Raw genomic sequence first — 18,178 nt, forward strand, 5'->3', positions numbered from 1 at the left:
CCTCACTCCATGTCTACTGTTCCCTTGCCCAAAACTCACTTTCTGCTTTCTTTTTTGGGTTAACTTTATTCATCTTGGAGATCCCAGCTTGAGTATCCCTTCCCTAGCTAGCCTCACACCCTCCTCCCTGTTCTTTTTTTTTTTTCTTTTTTGAGACGGAGTCTTGCTCTGTCACGCAGGCTGGAGCGCAGTGGCCCGATCTCGGCCCACTGCAAGCTCTGCCTCCCGGGCTCACGCCATTCTCCTGCCTCAGCCTCCTGAGGAGCTGGGACTACAGGCACCTGCCACCACACCCCGCTAATTTTTTGTATTTTTAGTAGAGACGGGGTTTCACCGTGTTAGCCAGGATGGTCTCGATCTCCTGACCTCATGATCCACCCGCCTCGGCTTCCCAAAGTGCTGAGATTATAGTCATGAGCCACCGCGCCCAGCCTGCTTTACTGTTGTTTAGATGTCTGTTTCTCTAGAGTTGTGAGCATTTCCATTGAAGAGCATGTCTCTGTTTGTAGTTATGCATTAGTGCTATCCTTTGGTTAACACCCATCACCCCAGTGAGACCATGAACTCCCTGAGGTAGTGCCTAGACCAGGCCTGAGGCAGGTGCTCAGTCATCAGGTGTCTGTGTTGCATCTCTGGAAGGTTACCCATGTGCCTCTTAGATAATCACATTGTTCCTCGTTAATAAGAAACAGGAGTGGGGAAGAAGCTGTGGGTTACAAGTGGATCTCGGGTGGAAAGTGCTGTGGGAGGTCTCACAATAACTGCTCCCTTTCTTTTTTTTTCTTTTTCTTTTTCTTTTTTTTTTTTTAAGACGGAGTCTCGCTCTGTTGCCAGGCTGGAGTATAGTGGAGTGATCTCGGCTCACTGCAACCTCCACCTCCTGGGTTCAAGCGATTCCCTTTCCTCAGCCTCCTGAGTAGCTTGGACTACAGGCGTGTGCCACCACGCCCAGTTAGTTTTTAGTAGAGACCAGTTTTCACCATGTTGGCCAGGATGGTCTCGATCTCTTGACGTCATGATCTGCCCGCCTCGGCCTCCCAAAGTGCTGGGATTACAGGAGTGAGCCACCGCGTCCTGCCTAACTTCTCCCTTTCTAATGTCCCTTGTAGGAGTCGAGGATGGCCAGACCGTGAGGATGCCTGTGGGAAAAAGGGAAATTTTCATTACGTTCAGGGTAGGTGCCCTGCCCCGCACAGCTTCTGTTGGGCCCTTCCTCTCTTCGGGTGGGTGTAGCTGAGGCTGCACCCACGTAATCAAAGCTTCACAGGAACATGTCTCGCCATTCATGTTTCTGAGGGGCACAGTGGCCACCTAGATGTGGTTTTTAGCTGTTTGTTACCTTCAAGATTCTGTGCCTTGTGTGGAGAGAAGACAACTTCTTCAACATGTTAACAAGTTAGAAATACAGGTCACATAAAAATACAGGAAACATCTTGTGTTTTTATGATAAGATTGTTGATGAGGCAGTGAGTGTGAAAGTTACAATTTTACATACTGTATACAGGAGCAAACCTTGGTTTTCTGAGATGGTGGAAACATTAATGAAGACAATGCCTTCTACTGGCAATTGCCCTCCTATGTGTACACCTGAGAAAAACCCACACAAGCCTAGCAGGCGATAGGTACAAAGGGGTGCACAAGAGTCCTGTCCATGGTAGCAAGACACTGCCTTCCTCCAACAAGAGAATGGCTCAGTGAGCCGTGGTGGTCAGAGGCTGCTGCAGGGCAGTCGGAAGGAAAGAATGAGAGCTGCACTCAAGGGATGCTCCAGGCGTTGCAGGTACAGACAGCAGGGATGGAAGGCAGCTTGCCAGTGGCTGTAGGGCCTCAGAGACCATCTGTGTAAAGTTTTAAAACCTGTGAGATGGCATTATGTATTATTTAGGGACACGGACATACATAGTAAGTAGAAGCTCGTAGGAATGATAAATGTTAAAGTCAGGGTCGTGGTTAGCTGAGGAGGGCAAGACTCACCTGTGTTGATGATGTTTTATTTTATTTTACTTTATTTTTTGAGGTGGGGTCTTGCTTTGTTGCCTAGGATGAAATGCAGTGGGGCAGTCTTGGCTCACTGCAGCCTCAGACTCCCTGGGCTCAGATGATCCTCCCACCTCAGCCTCCTGAGTAGCTGGGACTACAGGCACACGCCACCAGGCCCGGCTGACTTTTGTATCTTTAGTAAAGATGAGGTTTCACCATGTTGCCCAGGGTGGTCTCAAACCCCAGGGCTCAAATGATCCACCCACCTTGGCCTCCCAAAGTGCTGGGATTACAGGTATGAGCCACTGCGCCCGGCCTGTGATATTTTGTTACCTCCACTGGGTTGTGGGTATGACATGCTTGTTATATTATTTACTCTTCCCTTTTTTTTCTTTTTTTTTTCTGGAGACAGAGTCTTGCTCTGTTGCCCAGTCTGGAGTGCAGTGGCATGATCTCAGCTCACTGCAACCTCTACCTCCCAGGTTCAAGCGATTCTCTTGCCTCAGCCTCCTGAGTAGCTGGGACTACAGGCATGCGCCACCACACCCAGGTAATTTTTGTATTTTTAGTAGAGATGGGGTTTCACCATGTTGGCAGGCTGGTCTCGAATTCCTGACCTCAGGTGATCCACCCACCTTAGCCTTCCAAAGTGCTGGGATCACAAGCATGAGCCACCATGGCTGGCCTATACTTTCTAATAAAGTAAGATTTTTTTTTTTTTTTTTTTTTTTTTTTTTGAGGTGGAGTCTCGCTCTGTTGCTCAGGCTGGAGAGCAGTGGTGTGATCTCTGTTCAATGCAAACTTCATCTCCCAGGTTCAAGTGGATCTTCTGCCTCAGCCTCCTGAGTAGCTGGGATTACAGGGGCCCGCCACCACACCTGGCTAATTTTTGTATTTTTAGTAGAGACAAGGTTTCACCATGTTGGTCAGTCTGGTCTCAAACTCCTGACCTCAGGTGATCCACTCACCTCGGCCTCCCAAAGTGCTGGGATTACAGGTGTGTGCCACTGTGCCTGGCTAAAGTAAGATTAAAAAAAAAAATTCAAAAGCCAGTTTTACATTTTTGTTTCCCTTCACGATTGAATGGCTTGATCTGAGACTGAGGAAATCCAGGCACGCTTCCATTTCGGCATTTCAAGTGTGTAGAACATTGCAGTGTTGAAATATGTAGAACATGTCATTCCTGGGCCTGGGATCATGTCTCCTTGTTGGAAGGACAGTTCTTTCCCTCAACACTGCACTTTATGTATGGAAGGGGTGTGTAGTTTGTCAGGTCTGAGCTTGGGCCTGGCCAGGCATGCAGCTGGTGTTTAGTCTGCAGTGGACTTATCTTCACATGCATCTGTCATGTTTGGCCTTAGGTGCAGAAAAGCCCTGTGTTCCGGAGGGACGGCGCAGACATCCACTCCGACCTCTTTATTTCTATAGCTCAGGCTCTTCTTGGGGGAACAGCCAGAGCCCAGGGCCTGTACGAGACGATCAACGTGACGGTAAGAGGGTGTGAGAACACCTTTGTCACCCCTGTACTTTATTGCTCTTTTTCTGAAATGGAAAAGAACTGACCAGTGGCCTGGAACCCATGAGTGACCAGCATGTTGGGGGGCACTCACAGGGGAGGACATGAGGAATTTTAGGCTGCTCCTTGAGTGTGGACCACAAGCCACAGGCCTTGACTCTATAATCGCATGGGAAGCAGTTCCTGGCTGGCGTCACTCCCACACTGGTTAGCGGGGCCTGGGAACTGGGCGCATTCAGGACACAGAGGGGTTCACCCTGGGTTGTGCTCTCTGCACTTGCTTCTGTCCAGTGTCTGGCTCCAAGAGCAGAAGACTCGGGCGGTGCATATCCCTTTTGCCACAGTGATGGCTGCCTGTGTGCTGCCAGCACCTGTCCCCCACCTCTCTCTTGACCTGCGCCTCCAGCTCCTCCCACCTCCAGGCCACATCATTCTCTGTATTCGCCTCAGAACCTTCTCCAGCTTCTTTGTGGGGAACCTTGGGGTAACCTCCATCAAGGAGGTGGGCATTTTGGGCCAAGGCTTTCTCCTCCATCTGGGGGCTATTCCCTGGCTTCTCCAGGGTCCTGTGGTTCCAAGGGCCAGGGAGCGACCTCAGCCACGCACCCTGTATTGGCTTTTCCTGCTTTGCTCCCTCACTCCTGCTTCCTGGGCTCACTTGCCCAAACTCTTGCCCCCTCATCCTAGTCACAGACTCTGCTCTGGGCAGACCCAACTTAGCTCATTTCCATGTGCTTGTGGGCGGGCTTGGCCCAGAAACCCAAGTGGCGGTTCTTTTTTTTTTTTGAGATGGAGTCTCGCTTTGTCGTCAGGTGCACGCCACCACACCTGGCTAATTTTTTGTATTTTAGTAGAGACAGGGTTTCACCGTATTTCCCAGGCTGGTCTTCAACTCCTGATCTCAGGCAGTTCACCTGCCTCGGCCTCCCAAAGTGCTGGGATTAAAAGGCGTGAGCCACTGCGCCCAGCCCAGTGGCAGCAGTTCTTTTTTTTTTTTTTTTTTTTTTTTTTTTGAGACAGAGTCTTGCTCTGTCGCCAGGCTGGAGTGCAGTAGCGCGATCTTGGCTCGTGGCAATCTCCGCCTCCCAGGTTCAAGCGATTCCCATCTCAGCCTCCTGAGTAGCTGGGCCTACAAGCATGCGCCACCATGCCTGGCTAATTTTTTGTATTTTAGTAGCGATGGGGTTTCACCATGTTGGCCAGGAAGGTCTCAATCACCTGACCTCGTGATCTGCCTGCCTCAGCCCCCCAAAGTGCTGGGATTACAGGCATGAGCCACTGTGCCCGGCCTTTTTTTTTACCCACCCCCTCCACCACCGCTCTGCCGAGACAGAGTCTTGCTCTGTCAGCCAGAGCTGGAGTGCAATGGCACAATCTTGGCTCACTGCAACCTCCGCCTCCCGGGTTCAAGCAATTCTCCTACCTCAGCCTCCTGAGTAGCTGAGATTACAGGTGCACGTTACCATGCCCTGCTGATTTTTGTATTTTTAGTAGAGACGGGGTTTCATCATGTTGGCCAGGCAGGTCTTGAACTCCTGACCTCGTGATCAGCCCGCCTCGACCTCCCAAAGTGATGGGAGCGTGAGCCAGTGGTAGTTCTTTTCAAGGAATTCCTATCAAGATTGTCTTCATATAGTGAAAACTTTTTATTTGAGCAACTGGGGACCAGGGGAAACCACAGATTTTCTTTCTTTATAGATCCCCCCTGGGACTCAGACAGACCAGAAGATTCGGATGGGTGGGAAAGGCATCCCCCGGATTAACAGCTACGGCTACGGAGACCACTACATCCACATCAAGATCCGAGTTCCAAAGTAAGTGCCCCCTAGGCCGTGGCCAAGCCCGCCTGGTCCTGCGGTGGCACTGCCCTTGGAGCTCTGTGGCTTGGGCAGGTTACCGCTCCCTGTAAGTCAGGTGGTTCCTGCCCAAGTTATCTGTCTGTAAAGTGGACATAGTAGAATGGTCAACTTCTTTTTTTTTGAGATGGAGTCTCGCTGTGTCCCCCAGGCTGGAGTGCAGTGGCGCCATCTCGGCTCACTGCATCCTCCGCTTCCCAGGTTCAAGCGATTCTCCTGCCTCAGCCTCCCGAGTAGCTGGGATTACAGGTGCCTGCCACCATGCCCGGCTAATTTTTTGTATTTTTAGTAGAGATGGGGTTTCACCGTGTTAGCAAGAGTGGCCTCAATCTCCTGACCTAGTGATCCACCCACCTTGGCCTCCCAAAGTGCTGAGATTACAGGCGTGAGCCACCATGCCCGGCCAGAATGGTCGACTTCTTGGAGTTGTTGGGAGAATTAAATGAACAACACATAGGAATTGCTTTGCTGCTGCTGCTATTGTTGATTTTCTTCTTTTTTTTTTTGAGAAGGAGTCTGTCACTGTGTTGCCCAGGCTGGAGTGTGGTGGTGCCATTTCAGCTCACTGCAACCTCCTCCTCCCCAGTTCAAATGATTCTCCTGCCTTAGCCTCCCGAGTAGCTGGGACTACAGGCGCTTACCACCACGCCCAGCTAATTTTTGTATTTTTAGTAGAGACGGAGTTTCACTGGCCAGGCTAATCTCGAACTCCTGACCTCAGGTGATCTGCCCACCTTGACCTCCCAAAGTGGTGGGATTACAGGTGTGAGCCAGCACGCCTGGCCCGTTGCTTTTCTTGTTGATGTTACTAGCACTGTTAGGAGCTGGAGAGGTGGCCTGGGCAGAGTGCTGTGGGTACCTAGGGCGGGACATGCCTGACTCCCCTCGGGAGCACTCATGCTTTTTGTTAATTAGATAATTTCTTTTTTTTTTTTTGAGATGGAGTCTAGCTCTGTCTCTAGGTGGAGTTCAGTGGTGCAATCTCAGCTCACTGCAATCTCCACCTCCCAGATTCAAGCAATTCTCCTGCCTCAGCCTCCCAAGTAGCTGGGACTATAGGCATGTGCCGCCACGCCCAGCTAATTTTTGTATTTTCAGTAGAGACGGGGTTTCACCTTGTTGGCCAGGATGGTCTCTATCTCCTGACCTTGTGATCTGCCCACCTTGGCCTCCCAAAATGCTGGGATTACAGGCATGAGCCACTGCGCCTGGCCTAATTACATAATTTCTTACTTGCTTCACATACACACTGGTAAAATCTGTTTCCCCTCCTGTAAACTGTATTTAGCATAGCCACAGTGACACTTGTTTAAATGACTTAGTAGGGTGTTTTAGGAGCTTTTCTGTACAGAAGCTTTGAGGGCATGGTCCTTAGGTTCTCACCGCTGCACTGGCTCAGGGTGTCCGCCCCTGCCAAGGTTGGGTCCCTCTCTTCCCATGTGCTGCGAGGGTGCTGGCTGCCTGTGAGTTCTTTCCAAAGCTTCCCGGCGGAAGCCTTGGCTGCTGACTCTGCTCCGTCCACAGGAGGCTAACGAGCCGGCAGCAGAGCCTGATCCTGAGCTACGCCGAGGACGAGACAGATGTGGAGGGGACGGTGAACGGCGTCACCCTCACCAGCTCTGGTAAGGAGTCTGAAGACTACATGGTGACACGTGGGGGCCTCAGAGCCCCCCAGGGTATGGACAATTCAGGGCAGCATGTTGGGGTTTCCACTTCGGGTTCTTCATGAAGCCTTTAAAATGTGCAGTTGAAAGAGGGGGGCTGTGGGCGGGGACAGCGGGCAGGGAGCCGCAGCCGCCAGTCCAAGCTTCGCCTCCTCTCTCTGTGTGTGTTTCTGTGCTGAGGTGAGAGCACCAGGGCACTTCCTGCAGGCAGCTCTGCGTGTCTCAGACCCAGTGTTCTGAGTTCTATTCTTGGTTCTGCCACTTGCCCTGTGACCTCGGACAAATCCTTCCCTGAGAGCTCCTGGCAAAAGCGTAAGGAGAGAGCATGGATTGGAAGGATTTGTGCACTTCCCACCTGGGACACTCCGCCAGGATTTCAGAGTGTCTTAAAACAGCAGCAGCCACAGCAGTGGAGCCGCAGTCAGAGGACTCCGTCTGCCGCTTTAGAGCAGGACTCCCTCCGAGTTATCTAGCTGTGAACAGATGCACCATTTACCCTGAGCTCAGACATCGTGCTAGCGAGTGGCTGTGTTAGGGATCTGTCACCAGAACACCTGCTGTGGGCGCTGAGACAGTGGCACCCCAGCTGCAGCCCCTCTTCCCATGGGGTCTGGGGCCTCTTTCCTGGGACTCCTGCTCAGGGCAGGGCAGGCTGTGCCCAGGGGTCCTTGGTTCAGGCGGCATGTATTTCCTCCTCATTGCATCATTTTGTTTTTGTTTGGATCCTGGGTGGAGTTCTCAGAACTTGAGCAGCCTTAGATTAGTGCATGGTAATTCGTAGCAGGTGTTTGGAGCTGGGGGCAGATTTTCCAATAAAGTGGAGGATTTGGAGCTCCAGGGGCAGGGGCAGGGGCTGGGATGGAAGTCCCTGGAATTTCACTGAGCTCCTGTTGCTCCCAGGGGACTGGAATTCCTCTGTTAAAAAGCAGCTGCCGGCCGGGCGCAGTGGCTCTTGCCTGTAATCCCAGCACTTTGGGAGGCAGAGGCAGGTGGATCACTTGAAGTCAGGAGTTTGAGACCAGCCTGGACAGCATGGCGAAACCCCATCCCTACTAAAAATACAAAAATTAGCTGGGTATGGTGGTGCATGCCTGTAATCTCAGCTACTCAGGACGCTGAGGCAGGAGAATCGCTTGAACCCAGGAGGCAGAGGATGCAGTGAGCCAAGACCACACCACTGCACTCCAGCTTGGGTGACAGTGAGACTCTCTGAAAAAAAAAAAAAAAAAAAAGGGCCTGGCGCGGTGGCTCACGCCTGTAATCCTAGCACTTTGGGACGCCGAGGAGGGTGGATCACGAGGTCAGGAGTTTGAGACCAGCCTGACCAACATGGTGAAACCCTGTCTCTACTAAAAAAAAAAAAAATACAAAAACTAGCAGGGCATGGTGGTGGGCACCCATAATCCCAGCTACTCTGGAGGCTGAGGCAGGATAATTGCTTGAATCCAGGAGGCAGAGGGTGCAGTGAGCCAAGATTGCACCACTGCACTACAGCCTGGGTGACATAGCGAGACTCTGTCTCAAAAAAACAACAAAAAAGCAGCTGCCACAAAACTCTGTAGCCCAACCAGGTTCCAAATGTCACTTATTTTAATGGTTTGGTACATATACTGTGTATATGTATACTATCTTTTGTTCTTGTTGTATCTCTTGAACTAAAATAGAAGTGGTAATAGAGTAGCTAGTCCCCGGAACTCTAATCAGTGCACCTGTGGCTTCTCCTTCCTCAAACCCTACAATCACATAACATGCGAGATTGGTTCCATAGACAGCTGTCCTTCCCTCCTCCCGCCCATCAGGGTAGCTTGAGGTGTGCTACGGCCGGGCCCTGGGTGGGGTCGTGGGTGTTGCTTACTCTATTGGAGGTTGGGTATTACTGGTCACCAGTTGATGTTTTGACCCTCTCTCTGATACTGTAAGTTGAAAGTTGATTCCGCCACCCAATGAGATCCTTTGTCACTTTCATGGTTCCTTGTCCTGATTACTCAGCCTCACTCAGCTGTTCCCTCACTCAGCCAGGATGTCTTCTCCTGTGTGCAAGACACTGTCAGCTCTTCCTTTTAAAGATCTTGATGAGGCCGGATGCAGCGGCTCACACCTATAATCCCAGCACTTTGGGCGGCTAATGCAGGAAGATCACTTGAACCCAGGAGTTCGAGACCAGCCTGGGCAATATAGCGAGACTCTGTCTCTACAAAAAATTTCAAAACTAGCCAGGTGCAAAGTAGTATGCACCTCTATCACCAGCTACTTGGGAAGCTGAGATGAGAAGATCACTTGAGCCTTAGTACTCAAGGCTGCGGTGAGTCATGACAGCGACACTGTACTCCAGCCTGGGTGCCAGGGCAAGACTCTGTCCCTAAGCATACACCATCACATGTCAGTCTGCTGCCTGTGGGTGGTTAAGTCTCTCATTATACTGTGAAGACAGTTAGTTTTGCATCCACATATGACAGTATTACAGGACATATAATTCTCATGTCCTAAGAACTTAAGCAACAGTGGGATTTATTTATTTATTTGAGGCAGAGTCTTGCTCTGTGGTCCAGCCTGGAGTGCAGTGGTGCAGTCATAGCTCACGGCAGCCTCAAACTCCTGGACTCAAGTGATCCTCCCACCTTGGCCTCCCAGAGTGTTGGAATTACAGACATGAGCCACTGTGCCTGACCAGCATAGTTTTTGATGCGTTTAGTATCTTAATGTAGCTGCTGAAAACCTTAAGAGCTGACCCCGGTCTCCCAGAAAGACCATGGTGTGCTTAGAGACTCAGCACTTGCAGGGATAAACAGGTCCATCTTCTGGCGAACAGAGAGGGAACTGGGGGGGCTTGCAATTACTATGTGACTTTTTGAGTGAGAGACACAGTATGGCTCCTTGTTGTTCTTTTTTTTTTTTTTTCTTTTTTTGGAGACGGAGTCTCACTCTGTCACCCAGGCCGGAGTGCAGTGGCGTGATCTCGGCTCACTGCAACGCACTCCGCCTCTTGGGTTCAACCAATTCTGCCTCAGCCTCCCGAGTAGCTGGGACTACAGGTGCATGCCGCCCCTGGCTAATTTTTTGTATTTTAGTAGAGATGGGTTTCACCATGTTCGAGGCCGGTCTCAAACTCCTGAGCTCAGGCAATCCGCCTGCCTTGGCCTCCCAAAGTGCGGGGATTACAGGCGTGAGCCACTGTGCCCGGCCTTTTCTTTTTTGAGACTGGGTCTCACTCTGTTTTATGTAGCCTCCCTCACCCCTTCCCGGGGACCTGTGGCCCCAAACTTTGGACCTTTCACTAGCGAAGGCACCTTCTTACTTAGACTGAGGCCTTTACTCTTTTATGCACTGTGCGTGGCCTAGGTCTCTGAGCACATTAAAAATGAGCTCTACAATTAACATGCCAAGTTCAGGTCTATATTCTAACTCACAACAAAAGTGTGCACTCCTTGTCTAGTAGTTGGCAAATCTGTAACACGTTTGTGCGAGAAAGTACCTCTAGATGGTGTCAGCCTGGGCCCTAAAGAGATTGCAGCACAGCTTCCCTAGGTTGAGAGCATTTAGGTTAGGTGCCCCAAATGGGGACAACTTGCTCAGGGAGATAGACTGCTGATGTGAGGGATGAGATGGAGTGCCTGTGACAAAGGATTGTGCGTGGCCGTGACTCCCACATGGGCTGTTCTGCAGGGTCTTTGCACACACAGCAGCATGGAATCTGGCCAGTTGGTCTAGAGTAGGGTTTTTCTTGGCAGTCATTATTTACCTTCTTATAGCCAACAGCATGGTGGTTGAGTCTCAGCTTTGGAGTCAGACTGCATGGGCTCGCACTCAGTCCTCCCTCCCGCTTGTTGGCTCTGTGGCCTTGGGTAAACCCTGTAACCTCTCTGTGCCTCCTTTTTTTGTTTTTTCATCTGTGAAATTTGCCTGTAAGGAAGTGTATGGCCTGGCCTGGGAGGTGCCTGGCACTTGACTGTGTTTTTGTCACTGTTGCTCAGATAGAGACAGCCGTCATAGTCCGTCTCTATTTCTTGTTTCCCTGCTGTGGGTCCATGATTGAAAGAGCAGTTGGGAGACCCTCAGGCTCTGAGTGGCCTGTTCACCTCAGTCGTCTGCCAGGTGAGGCATCCTGTGCCATCTTAGGAGTGGCCCCCACTCTTCTTGAGGTGGCACTTGGCCGCTTCTTGAACGTGGGTCCCTGGGTGGCCAGGCGGGGGTAGGTGGGCCCTGGGATGTGACTGTGGAAGTGCAGGCCCATGACGCCAGTTCTTTCTGCTGTTTGTGCCCAGGTGGCAGCACCATGGATAGCTCCGCAGGAAGCAAGGCTAGGCGTGAGGCTGGGGAGGACGAGGAGGGATTCCTTTCCAAACTTAAGAAAATGTTTACCTCATGATATCCCAGCCGAGGTAGGAAAACCCTGGAGGTTTTTTTCCCTTTGTTTTCCTCTGTGAACTAATCCTGATTTTCTCCCACTTTAACCAATATTGTGCCCCCACCCCCAGGAGTTGGAACAGGTGCCAGTCCAAGGTGTGGTAAACCTAGCTCCACTAGGAGCTGGCCTCTCAGCCTAGGGAATAGATGACGTGGCAATCAGCCTGTAGTGCAGGACTGGCTGGGCTGCCGCGGCCAGCCTCTGGCTGTGTCTTCTTCCTGGGGAGGTGGCGATGATGGGGCTGTTGTACAGCCCCCCTGCAGTGGTGGGTCCGGCTTGCCCATGGTCACAGAGAGCGAGTCAGGCAGAGCCAGGCCTAGAACTCAGATCTCCTCACGTCCTGCCTGCTTGGAAGCTGCCCTCCTGCGTGGACAGCGCAGGGCTGTGCAAGCCTGGGGGCTGCTCCAGGGGTAGCGCTTGCTCGCCGTGTCATCTTGGGACCCACTTTGGTTTATTATGCTCATCTCAGCAAGTGGGGTTCTCGCCCCTCTCTTGGCACAGCTGCTTTCCAGGGATCAACAGACGCTCCCCACAGGGGTGTGTTCCCTTGAAATGTTGAGTATAAGGTAACAGCCTATCTCTTTGGCTCAGGAAAAAGATCCACTGGAAACTAGGCCGGGAAGCAGCAGCCCCTCCAAGGGCCAGGGCACCTGGGAGACGGGAGGATTCCAGAACAGCAGCACTGAGCTCCCACCCGCAGAGCCTCTGGACGGCCTTGGCAACAGCAAAATCATGGGACAACACCTCTCTCCACGGAAAGGTCACAGTGGACAGCCCGGGCAGTAGGATGCAGCCCCAGAGGCTGGTGGCAGTTTCCTGTCCATTGGTAGGTGACGGCCCCTGGCTCAGGCAGAGGGAGATGGTTAGACTCTTGCAGGGCTAAAACTCTAATTTGGAATTGAATATTGTGGATATCTTAGTTAAAGGCCATGCTTACAGCTTAGAAATGAAGCCTTAAGCTGCATCAAGTTACGAAGTGATTAATTTCCTTCTCAGCAAACCTCTGGGAGGTTCCAGAATGAGTTCTTCCTGACAGGTTGTCTTCACTGGGAGCGTGGGGCCCCCAGGCCCCACCAGCACCGTCCTCCCGTAATGGGGGGCCCTGCCGAGGCATCAGCTGCTCTGCTCAGTTAGTTTTTATTCCCGGGGTACCAAGCAGCTGCACAGTCGGTGCCTGGGAGGCACGTAGAGGCCCAGAGAGTCCCTGGGGGTTCTGCTCTGACCATGTGGGTGGTGATCCTTGTCAGGATGTACAGTCCTTGCTCCCACCCCATCCAGGATGGCCGCCTGTCCCTGACTGTTGAGTCCTGTTGTTGTAAGCCAGGCATGGAGGGCTCCTGCCCTTCTGCTGAGCCACAGCCCACTGCAGCACTTTGCTGGCCAGACTTCAGCTGCCTTGGGAACTGAAGCCCTGCCACTGTTGCTAGTCAGGGGCTTGGTTCTCCCACTTACACTGTTGACATCTATTTTCTGAAGTGTGTTTAAATTATTCAGTGCTAATCATTGTTTTTTCCTTTGTAAATGTTGATTCAGAAAAGGAAAGCACAGGCTAAGCAGTTGAAGGTTCCCCACCATTCAGTGAGAGCAGAACCCCCATTCCCCAGCCTCTGCTGGTAGCATGTCGCAGTTTCCATGTGTTTCAGGATCCTCGGGCTGTCGTTAGACAGGTTAATGAAGAACACTTCTCAACAGTTTCCTTTTTGTTTTCCTTTATAATTCACTAAAATAAAGCATCTATTAGTGTCTGATTTAGGAATGTAAAATGATTCTGTATTAATGTAAATAAGATTATCTATTGCAAAAAGATATTTCAAACCTAAATTGTGGTCATTTCTTCTTTGAAAGAATTCAGACAGCCTCTGCAGGTGGCTTATGGGGGTTACAGGAGACTTGGCTGGCCTCATCCTGTGCTCACAGCCACCCAGAGCACATAGAGGCAGATGGGTCTGGGGTGCCGACAGTGCTGACCCTCACTTGGATTCCAGAGCAGGGTGCTTGCCATGACACAACAGTCCCCTGTGAGTGAATGTTCTAGAATCTGGATGTGACTTTTTTCTTGGGAGCCCATGCTGTGAGAGCTGGCCAATGTCCCTGGGTCCCTGCATTTCAGTCTCCCTCACTGGATTGTTTCCCTTCATTCTTTCCAGTCTTTGCATCTTTTACATTCAATTTTATTTTATTTTTTTTTAAATGGAGTCTCACTGTGTCGCCCATACTGGAGTGAAGTGATACCATCTCTGCTCACTGCAACCTCTGCCTCCTGGGTTCAAGCGATTCTCCTGTCTCAGGCTTCTGAGTAGCTGGGACTACAGGTGCATGCCACCACGCTTGGCTAATTTTTGTATTTTTAGTAGAGATGGGGGGTTTCACCATGTTGGCCAGGCTGGTCTTGAACTCCTGACCTCAGGTGATCCGCCCACCTCGGCCTCCCAAAGTGCTGGGATTACAGGTGTGAGCCACCATGCCTGACCAAAATTTTTATGTATTATAGTTTGGCTACTCTGGGTTCCCAGCCAAGCTCTATGCCTGGTGTGGCTAGAGGGGCCCTGATACACAGCTCAGTCCACTCTGGCACTCTGGGCTGAGCAGGGTGAGATGAGAGTCTATTTGCTGGGTCAGGTGGAGAAGAGACTCGGGAAAGAGCTGACAGACAGGAGAGGCTCAGCAGTGACATTCTGCTCATCTCAGATACTTCCCAGTATTTTCATCAATGAAATACTGATTGCCTGCCTACTGTGGACGCTCAGTATGGACCAGGCCCTATTCTAGTTCCTGGGGATACAGCAGTGGGGAGCTAGACCGTGTCTCTTGTGAAAGCTTGGGCTTATTCCTGGAACAGTCGCCCTGAGTCTCATTCATGTCCTATTGCTTCAAAGCAGAAGTCTAGAGAAAGACTTTGGAAGAGAAAGGTGGATTTTCTTGCTAAACAGAAACCATTGTTGTGTTGAAGCATCCTTCCCTCAAGGGATTAGAGGTGGCTGTGCATGACCAGGAGAGGTGGCTCACACCTATAATCCCAGCACTTTGGGAGGCTGAGGCGGGTGGATCACCTGAGGTTAGGAGTTCAAGACCAGCCTGGCCAACATGGTGAAACCCCGTCTCTATAAAAATACAAAAAAATTAGCCAGGCGTGGTGGCACATGCATGTTATCCAAGCTTCTCAGGAGGCTGAGACAGGAGAATCACTTGAACTCAGGAGGTGGAGGTTGCAGTGATTGGAGATCATGCCATTGCACTCCGGCCTGGGCGACAGCACGAGACTTCATCTCAAAAAAAAAAAAAAAAAAAAAGGTGGCCGTGCAACAGCTGTAGAATTCAGTGCTCTTTCTGGGCCTGGGTTTGGTTTATTTCCACTTGTGCTCCTGATGTATTTGTTACCAGACTTCTTTATAGCTTCTGAGTAGGAGTATGTATTTAAAAATATAAGAAAAGGGCCAGGCATGGTGGCTCACGCCTGTAATCTGAACACTTTAGGAGGCCAAGGAGGGAGGATTGTGTGAGCCCAGGAGCGAGAGAGTGAGACCCCCATCTCTACAAAAAAATTTTAAAAAATTAGCTGGGAGTGGTGGTTTGGCACCTGTAGTCCCAGCTACTTAGAAATCTTGAGGTGGCAGGATTGCTTGAGCTGAGGAGTTCAAGGCTCCAGTGAGCTGTGATCATGCAACTCCACTCCAGTCTAGGTGACAAAGCCAGACCATGTCTCAAGAAAATAAAGTATTTCTAGGCCTGTGAGCCTGTGGGAGGTACATGCTTGGCACTTGCTTAAACATTAGGAGGGTGGGCCGGGCGTGGTGGCTCACACCTGTAATCCCAGCACTTTGGGAGGCCAAGGTGGGCAGATCATGAGGTCACGAGTTCAAGACCAGCCTAGCCAACATGGTGAAACCCTGTCTCTACTAAAAATACAAAAATTAGCCAGACTTGGTGGTGGGCGTCTGTAATCCGAGCTACTCGGCAGGCTGAGGCAGGAGATCCGCTTGAACCCTGGAGGTGGAGGTTGCAGTGAGCCAGGATTGCGCCACTGGATTCCAGCCTGGGTGACAGGGTGAGACTCCATCTCAAAAAAAACATTAGGAGGGTCGACAAGGCCAGCTCTCAGGCATTGGTCCTCAGCCCCATTCCCACCTCAGGCCTGGGACTGGGTTGTTTCCAACCTGAGCCCCCTCCTCACTCATAGTCCTTTGGGTTCTGGTGGACTGGCCTTTGTTTCCTTCCCTGTCAACCAAACAGTGTGCAAGAATTCTCTCCAGGCCCACAGGCCTCCAGCTGCCCCTGCCCCTCTGTTTGTAGCACTGCAGAGCCAGCTCTGATGTGGAGGACGGCAGCTGCACGGCTCCTGGAAGAGGCTTGTTTCACACTCTTGCTTGTTAATAAATACTGTGCAGGTCTTATCTTTTAACTAGAAGTTCTGCTTATTTCTCATGACTCTCCAAGGGTCACAAATGGGCCAGGGGGGAACATAAAAGGCGAAGTGGGTCCATAGTTATATGGCCAAGGGCATGATCCACAGACCTTAGCTTACTGGTCACCTCCCCCGATGCTGCTCCTGTCCCCATTTATTTATCCTTCCTGTTTTGTTTTTTGCAGCCCTTAGGTCAATTTGTTTTTTGGGTTTTGTTTTGTTTTTGAGACAGGCTTTCACTCTGTTGCCCTGGCTGGCTTGTGGTGGTGCAATCACAGCTCACCACAGCCTTGACCTCCTGGGCTCAAGTGATCCTCCCACCACAGCTTCCTGAGTAGCTGGGAGTACAGGCACATGCCACCACACCTGCCACCATTTCTTCTGTTTTTTTGTTTTTGAGGCAGAGTCTCCCTCTGTCGCCCAGGCTGGAGTGCAGTGGTACAATCTCGGCTCACCACAACCTCCACCTCCTGGGTTCAGCTGATTCTCCTGCCTCAGCCTCCCGAGTAGCTGCCGGCACATGCCACCACGCCCAGCTAATTTTTGTATTTTTTGGTAGAGACAGGGTTTTGCCATGTTGACCAAGTTGGTTTCGAATTCCCAACCTCAACTGATCCACCTGCCTTGGCCTCCCAAAGTGCTGGGATTACAGGCATGAGCCACCACGCCTGGCCCTAGTTTCTTTTGTATTTCTTTTTTTTAGGTAGAGATGGGGTCTTGCTGTGTTGCCCAGGCTGGTCTCGAACTCCTGAACTCAAGCCATCCTCCACCTCAGCCTCCCAAAGTGCCGGAATTACAGGCGTAGATACATAACTATTTATTGTGTGTTTCTATCAGGCTCTCCCACTAAATATAAGCTCCTCAAGGCAGGCAGCATAACTTTTTTTTGCTACATTGTATTTAGGGCCCAGCATACTGGTAAATTGTCAAAGAAATGCTTCAGTCAATGGATAGAATGAATTTTTGTGCCTGGGGGTGCCAGAGCCAGGGTGGGGAAGTAAAAAAATAAAAACTGTGATGGTAGTCACACAAACCTAAATGTGTTGAATTGAAATTCACAGAACTGCTGGGCTCAGTGGCTCATACCTGTAGGGTAATCCCAGCTACTCAGGAGGTTGAGGTGGAAGGATCACTTAAGCCTGGGAGGTGAAGGCTGCAGTGAGCTATGACTGTGCCACTGCACTCCAGCCTGGGCAACAGAGCGAGACCTTGACTCTTTAAAAAAAAAAAAAAAAAAAAAAAAAAAATTGGCCAGGCGCGGTGGCTTATGCCTGTAATCCCAACACTTTGGAAGGCCGAGGCGGGCGGATCACGCCCGCCAGGATGGTCAAGAGATCGAGACCATCCTGGACAATATGGTGAAACCCCGTCTCTACTAAAAATACAAAAATTAGCTGGACGTGATGGTGCACGCTTGTAATCCCAGCTACTCGGGAGGCTGAGGCAGGAGAATCACTTGAACCCAGGAGGTGGAGGCTGCAGTGAGCTGGGATCGTGCCACTGCACCCCAGCCTGGGTGACAGAGGGAGACTCCGTCTCAAAAAAAAAAAAAAAAAAAAAAAAAAAATCGGAGCTGCCATGGACCACAAACTCTCAGGCAAATAACTGGTCTCTCGGCCTCTGACCCTCTTCTCTGTGACCCACCCCAGCAAGCAAGGTGGGTTGTTTCTCCTTCAGTTTTGCTTCCCAGCAGTGTCCAATTACTGTGCGTTGTGGACCACAGCTCTGCCACATCCGATTTTCCTTTTTCCAACCTGTTTGAAGTTCACCTGTGTCCAGGATGGTACCCCAAGGCCGGCTCCTTCCAGGACAAGGATGAGGAGAGAAAGGGAGAAGCCCATATCTCCCCCGCCTCCCTGCAGAGCCTGTCTCCAGTTCACATGTGCAGATGGCCTCACTAGCTCTGGAGATGAAAGGGGTGTGTCAGAAGCTCGGCTCCTGGGGCTCCTCTGTGTCCTGTGCTATGTCCCCGTCTGTGAATGAATTTCAAATGTGGGAACAGAGGCTGCTGGTCAGAGCTGTTCTGCTAGCTGAGGTCAGAACAGGCCACTTCACACCTGTCTGACTAAACACGTTTAGGTCACTCGTCCCAGTCACCAAGTGATCGCTTCAGCCCTGGACCCTCCCTTACTGCTGTGTTGGTACAGCCCTGCAGCCCCCCTTACTGCTGTGATGGTACAGCCCCGGATCCCCTCACTTACTGCTGTGTTGGTACAGCCCTGGACCCCCGCCTCCAACTTACTGCTGTGTTGGTACAGCCCCGGACCCCCCCCAACCACTTACTGTTGTGTTGGTACACAACTACCACCCCAACCCAAGTCCTGGAAGCAGAGTCCTCTTCTTCTGGAAGCCATC

General features: G+C 51.2%; 1 protein-coding gene across 7 annotated transcripts in view; it reads left to right on the top strand.

Moving 5' to 3' along the window:
• DNAJA3 (DnaJ heat shock protein family (Hsp40) member A3) overlaps positions 1-13,242 on the top strand; it is a 30,115-nt gene extending 16,873 nt beyond the window's left edge. For 2 of the 7 annotated variants that reach the window (XM_003815116.4, XM_063598313.1), the window contains 5 exons: positions 1,110-1,174; positions 3,342-3,470; positions 5,195-5,310; positions 6,877-6,974; positions 12,013-13,242. In XM_003815116.4, coding sequence (XP_003815164.1) covers positions 1,110-1,174; positions 3,342-3,470; positions 5,195-5,310; positions 6,877-6,974; positions 12,013-12,035 — 431 coding nt within the window. In that variant the 3' untranslated portion in view covers positions 12,036-13,242. Of the gene's footprint in view, positions 1-1,109; positions 1,175-3,341; positions 3,471-5,194; positions 5,311-6,876; positions 6,975-11,278; positions 11,397-12,012 lie in introns of those variants that run through there. The other 5 variants (XM_003815117.5, XR_004666759.3, XM_055099270.2 and 2 more) reach the window with 5 other exon arrangements.
• The last annotated feature ends 4,936 nt before the right edge of the window (positions 13,243-18,178 follow it).

This window comes from Pan paniscus, chromosome 18, assembly GCF_029289425.2.
Source record: "Pan paniscus chromosome 18, NHGRI_mPanPan1-v2.0_pri, whole genome shotgun sequence".
NCBI lineage: Eukaryota > Metazoa > Chordata > Mammalia > Primates > Hominidae > Pan > Pan paniscus.